Here is a 6,677-nt window from a genome sequence, read left to right as displayed (position 1 = left end):
TTGGAAAATCTTTCTCCACCCCTTGACAAATGCATCCTCTGAAAGTGCCTAAAATTCTCAAATTCTTTGCGCGCATTTCTTGTTACGGTAGGCCAATTTCCTCTATAAATTGCACATTTTAGGGAGTTAGTGGGTGGGTATGGTAAATTACTAACCGGGAAATGAGGATTGGTTGTTGCTGCTGCTGATGTTGTTGTTGTTGTTGTTATTATTATTATTATTATTATTATTATTATTATTATTATTATTATTATTATTATTATTATTGTTATTATTATTATGTTGTAATGATGTTGTTTGTACTGTTCTTTAATTTTATTATTATTTTTATCTTTATAGAGGGCCCCTGAATACTCAGTTAACCTACTGGGCTAAACTAGAAGGGTTACCCTCTTTAAAGATGGTTGAAATAAAAAATTTAAAAAAATAAATACCCACTCTGACCCAAGACCCCTGTTACGCGCCTGGTGTTAGTGCCAATGTGTGCCTTTGTGCGGACAGGAGATGTGCCCCCCTCCGAAGCTGGAAACCTTGTTTTTGCAAAATAAATTGATGCAATTTGCTATTATAGGCCTAATCAATAAATTCCTCATCAACCGATATAACCTTAAACATTCTTGGAATTGACATAACATTACTGATGTCGTACACACCCTTCAGTGTGAAATGTGGCTCTCTTTCCAAGCACATCTGACATCTAAGGAAAGAAGAGCTTAGAATGGTACCAGATAAAATACGGTAATTTTGTTATCAACATTATTACATTATGCTAATTTTCATCTTTGTAAGCGCATAAGACAGTGCAAATTATTTCTGTGACAGTCTTTTGAAGTGTGTAAAGTTCCATTTTATCCCATACATAGTCAAAATATTGGGGGATGATACATCCCCCCATGTCAAATATTGGGGGGATATGTCCCCCAATTCCCCAGGGATCTACGCCTATGTGTATAACCAACAAACGACTCATCTTCTTGGGCGATTCTACTACAAGACAGTGGTGTGAAAAACTACTTTTACATCTCCATGTGGACGTACCTGCAAATCTGTCTGTATAGAGGCTTCAATATCGTTACTGATTTTCTGAATTTAACTTTCCAATTTCATCCGTATGCCGTTGGAAATGGTATAGAGAAGCTGGGGTAAAGCAAGTTCGAGGTGGAGTCTTAGACCATTAGGAATTGATACATGTCACTATGTAATCATGATACGCCCGTGGGCACATTATGAGGTCTGGACAAAGAAAGCGTATTTGAGTCGATTAGAACATATCAAAGCTAGTATAATCAGGTTTCGTCAAAAATGTCCTGATACAAAGTTCATCATCAAAGGCCCTCATCCGAGACGCCATTCGTACAAGTCCTTTCGAGGCTTTATAATCGCTGAACTGACTAGTGACGTATTACTGTACGAGATCCGGCACCTAATGCACAGAGACTTTTAAAAGAAGGGGGGGGGGTCCATTTTATTGATATTTGGACATGAACTTGGCACATGATACGCCAAACATGACTCACATGCCATTGGAAGTTGCAGTCCAAGAACTCTTCATGTACTTTTCTCACATTTGTCCAGATATAATAAGCCAATAAATTATCGATCTTACTTTCATCTAATTTTACTGTTTTTATGGAATAATTTGATAAGGTTTTTTGTTATGCCTTCATTTTGGTTAGAGTATATCTATTGCAGATAATTTGGTTTTCTTTACATTTTTTTCCTCTTATTGAAAGTTCGTCGAGAACGACGTTTTTCAATAGAGGGGTGGATGTACTGAGTAGACTGAACGTCTACTTGTTTTTTTTTTATCCATCTTTACTTTCAAATATATATGAGTGTTAGCATAGTATATAATCATTTGCAAAAAATGTTTGTGTGTTTATCCTTTTTAGGCAATATGTTTTAACGACAATTTTTTAGTTCTTCATGATGTACATATATTTCTCTAATGATGTGTAATTAACATGTTAAGTACTTTGGCCATATTGGTAATTTATTTTTAATACAGTGTTAAATGATTCCTGTACTGTAATACATTTTGTTTTAATAACTGATTTGATGATATTTATATGATGATTGATATGTGGCTAGTTTAATGTTCTTATTTTCAAATGTATTATTAGCTGAATACATCATGTACACTCTTTTATATTGTTAAGGTACTGGTTAATTTCTATTGTTTGTGAGGGTATTTCTGAAAGCTATGAAATGTAGATTTAATTTTTAGGATTTCTGATTTTACTGATTTTATGTAAAAGATTGATAATTTTTTTTGTGTTATGCCTTTCTTATGGTTGGAGTTATCTATTGTAATATAATGCAAATACTGTTATTTGGTTTTCTTTACATTCTTTCCTCTTATTGTCGAGGGCGCCGTTTTTCAATGGAGGGGGAATATGTAGTCAGTAGACTATACGTCTACTTGTTTAAATTATTATACCTTCATTATGCAGCCACGAAAGTTACCGAAACCACTGCAACAATAATTGATAATAGGCCTATTCACACAAATTCATCATTCAATTCAATAATTCAATTCAATTCTTTATTGTTTCAATATGCCGTCAAGGGCCATTATCCGCTAACAAACGTGACACAATACATAGCAATAAAAATTACAACACAAAAGGCAACGACAAGATGGGTTTGAAGGAGACTGAAAAGGAGATTTAGTCTTGGCCTACATGTTGAGAGCTTGCTTTAGAAGGAAAGGGGAGATTGAGGAAGGGTCAAAAGAGAGAGAATATACAAGGGAAAGGGAATAGGGAAGGAATGATTTTTCAAAGCGGGAAGTGCGACAAGGGATCAGGAGTCCCGAGCGACAAGGGATCGAGAGGAGGACAATATTGCGGGAGTTGCGAAGAGAAATGTTGCATTGGCAACTGGAAGGGAGGTGGAAGTGGAGAGGATTATTTTCATTCTGGGCGATCTTTCCAAGGCTTCAGAGGGTCTAGAATGTTTGTCGGGTTTCAAATTCCGGATTTTTAAGCAAATTAAATATGGTATGATACGTAGAATGTGTAGATGAGACTAAAATTATTTTAGAAAAAAGATATTCGATCCGTAAGTTCATTTTACACTGTGGGAGTTTACCATAAATGCAACATGTGTATTCCATGGTAGGGAGTAAAAGTGATTGACAATCAAGGAAGTGTTTGAGGTATTTTAGGATGGACAATTTACGGATACAGGACTTGTAAAGAGTAATGATTTGGGAATGCCATTTAAAGTAGTGAAAGATGATAATTTCAAGGTAGCGATGTTGGTCAACAGATTCAATTTGGGATTGGTAGAGACAAATTGGGAGTAGATTGAGTTGAGATTTGCTAAACTAGGCCTATATATTTAAGATCTTGCATTTATGAGGGGCAAACTTAAGACCGTTTTCGAGAGACCAGGATTGAAGAGAAGGTGTAATAGTGGGAAGAGAGTCAAGAGACACGGTACAGTTAAAATCTCAATGGCGATTGGGATGATCAACAGATTGAAATATTTCTTTCCAAAAGAAGTACTGTTAACAATTTACAGTGCCTTAGTATTGCCACATTTAAATTATGCAATTACTGTGTGGAGCTCAGCTAATCAAATAGAACTACACAAACTCACTTGCTTCGAAAGAAAGCGAATGAGAATTGTGTGTAGAGTTGACTATTTACATCATACTGGCTCGCTTTATACTTGTGATCCGTATGTAAAACAAATCTCAATTTTTATGTTCACACTTCAAAATAACCAACTTCCAAATGATAATGTATTTCAAAAGATGGAAAACGATCCAGGCGATGAGGATTGTGTGTAGAGTTAAAGAAATGACTCGCTTCATACTAGTGATCTGTTTCTAAAAGCAACTCTCAATTTTTAGGTTCAAACTCCAAATTAGCCAACTTCCAAATGTCTTTGATAATTTATTTCAAAAGATGGAAAACATCCATAATTATCAAGCAAGAAACAAACATGATTATCAAAAAGAATTAATGTAGGACAGCAAAAAGTTTAGTATACAGAGGTAGTACAACACAGAATAGCTTACCTGACTATATAAAACAAAGCAGTAAAATTGGAGTCTTGATATGTTTTAAATTATTCGATATAGTATATGACGTCAGTTCAAGCATTAAAACTATGATAATTCAATTTTACTATCCGTCACGTCAAACACCCAAATGCCTTCGTGAACCATAACACAAAAACGGAATAGTCTTAATATATCCATATTTATGGGCCAACTTTTTCAATTAGGCCAAAATATTACACTAATGATGTTAAAGCCTGAAATATATTTTTAATTAAATTACGACATTTAATTTATTATCGCTCTCTCATGAGGTAAAGTCACAGGCACTCCGCATAAACCATCTCTAACAGATTAAAATTTAATTATCATTAGGTAACACAGTCAGTGGTGGCGCCAGCGGGGGCAGGGAGGGCATTTCCCACCAACATCCCCCCACCCAACACCCTGTCGATCGTCCGACTCCACAACGAGGTCATCAGATTAAAAAATATATATAGTTTGCTATCTAAATAAAATTATTTTGATTGCCATTCCCTAATATATTTTTTTTCGTATGAAATCAATTAATATTGTGGTCTAAAAGCACAATTTGGACCATACTAAACCATAAAACTCTCCCTATGAACCTACCAGGGATTTTTTTATTCCAAATTCTAGTCGGCTCTGTGGTTCGTACTACCCCGTCGTACATGTCAGACCCCTTGTCGGGAATTTTTGGAACCACCTCCATGGGCAGAGTGCTTTATAAAGTTGGTGCGTGGTGCGAAAACATTATGTTGTGCGTCAGCACGTGACAGAGCCATTAAGTTCACCATTACTCTTCATGTCATGTAGCACAAATAATCCTCATCATTATTATGTGTATTATCATCATCCTAATCATTACTGTCATAATAATAATCATTATCATCATCTTCATTACAATAAATAATGTTTTGTTAATTTAAAATTTAAAATAAATGCTACCGTCATCCTCATCGTCCTAATCCTAACAGTAATACATAATAATAATAATAATAATAATAATAATAATAATAATAACAATAATAATAATAATAATAATAATAATAAATAAATAATAATAATAATAAATGATAATAATAATTAAAAAACATCAGTAATAAAAAAAATAACAGTAACAATAATAATTATAAATATTAAAAATATTAATAATCTATTGCTTATCATGTTATTTAGAGTGGCGTATATAGTGTTGAGTGGATAAATACCACTTAATAACCAGCCGCTATACCCTGTTTCCGTGAGTCTGCATGTGCTTCAATTCCATATTTATCTTTTAGTATTGCCTGAACAACAGCAAAAGATGTTCCCTGAGTAACCATTTGACCAAGATCTTCCAACCCAGTCAGCACCTCCTATTAGTAAGAAAAACATACGGTCATTTACATTCATTAATACTATACAGCTTAAAGCCAGATAGTGGGAAAAAAAGAAGAAAAACCAATACGACAAAAAAAACAAAAAAACAAGAAATGACATCAACAAGGAGGTTGTGTGTAGCTGTAGACTTTTACTCAGTGGCGGATCCAGGAATTCGAAATACAGGGGTCCTGGGAGGGATTTTCCCAACAGGGGTCACTACCTTAGCCCCAGCATGGTTGGGGCTGAGGTAAGAAAATTTATGATTAAGGCACATCTAGATGGTCGGAAATGGCACTCTCAGACTTAATTTTGAATATATTTTTTCTTTTTTCCCAATTTTTTTTTTATTTTGAATTTTTTTTTTTTTTTATTATTATTATTATTAATGATTTCTTGTTATAATTGTTACTGCTGCTATGCCACGAATTTATGGAAGTTGTACTTGGATATACTGTTACCGCCTCCGTTGAGAAGCGACATGATGTTCAGCATCAATGACATCATCGTCGTCAAGATCATCATCATTATAATGATACCACATTCATAATTATTGTTATCAGTATAACATGGTGATGATAATAGTAACAAATCAGGCCTATCATCGTAAAAAAAAAAATTACTACTGTACTTACCGTTGAGAAACCTGCTTCATACATGCCTTGATTTGGGAAAAGTTGGTTATGAATCCTACGTTTTTCGATGACATCTATTAAAGAAGACTTAGTGGCCAGAGCATCAATCGTTACCTACAGAGTTAATAAAACACTAAAACAATTTATAAAAACAGAACTTTGATCGCATCAGGCAGCTCATACTGTATCAGAATTTTTGGATCACTCTATATGACACGTACTGAATAAGATGAACCTACCCAGGAATTGGCAGATATTATCTGTTTTCCGCCAGCAGAACCAATGACTAACTTGACATCACCATTTTCATCGAGGAGTATGCTGCCACTCATGGATGATAAAGCACGTTTGTTAGGACCTGCGTAGTTGGCTTGATTCGTTGGTTGGTACTCAACCTCCGAATTAGGAATCGTGAAGTCCGCCATTTGGTTGTTGTATATAATGCCTGTTGTGGCCGACATGATTTTGCAACCAAAGCTAAATATAACAAAAATAGAAAAAAAAAATCATCACACATTCAAGCAAATATATTTTTTTTAATGAAAAATGCCCTTAATTAATTAGCAACGTTCGTGAGGTGAGAAGGAAAAACTCGCAGTGTCATATCCATGCACGGACGTTTTAATACACCTATAAATGTACGACAG

The 6,677-nt window shown here is 34.6% G+C and overlaps 1 protein-coding gene across 1 annotated transcript in view; it reads right to left on the bottom strand.

Annotated features, from left to right (window-relative positions):
* Nucleotides 1-2,531: 2,531 nt before the first annotated feature.
* Nucleotides 2,532-6,677, bottom strand: part of LOC117110762 (glutathione hydrolase proenzyme-like) — a 13,418-nt gene continuing 9,272 nt past the window's right edge. The window contains exons 7-9 of the mRNA XM_033253558.1: nt 6,270-6,507; nt 6,031-6,144; nt 2,532-5,391 (exon numbers count right to left, since the gene is read on the bottom strand). Coding sequence (XP_033109449.1) covers nt 5,248-5,391; nt 6,031-6,144; nt 6,270-6,507 — 496 coding nt within the window. The 3' untranslated portion in view covers nt 2,532-5,247. The remainder of the gene's footprint in view (nt 5,392-6,030; nt 6,145-6,269; nt 6,508-6,677) is intronic.

This window comes from Anneissia japonica, unplaced genomic scaffold (genome assembly GCF_011630105.1).
Source record: "Anneissia japonica isolate Jap-2015-1 unplaced genomic scaffold, ASM1163010v1 scaffold2756_len2360902_cov194, whole genome shotgun sequence".
NCBI classification, from domain to species: Eukaryota; Metazoa; Echinodermata; class Crinoidea; order Comatulida; family Comatulidae; genus Anneissia; species Anneissia japonica.
Note: the sequence above shows the minus strand (reverse complement) of the source record. Positions and strands in the feature narration are given on the sequence as shown.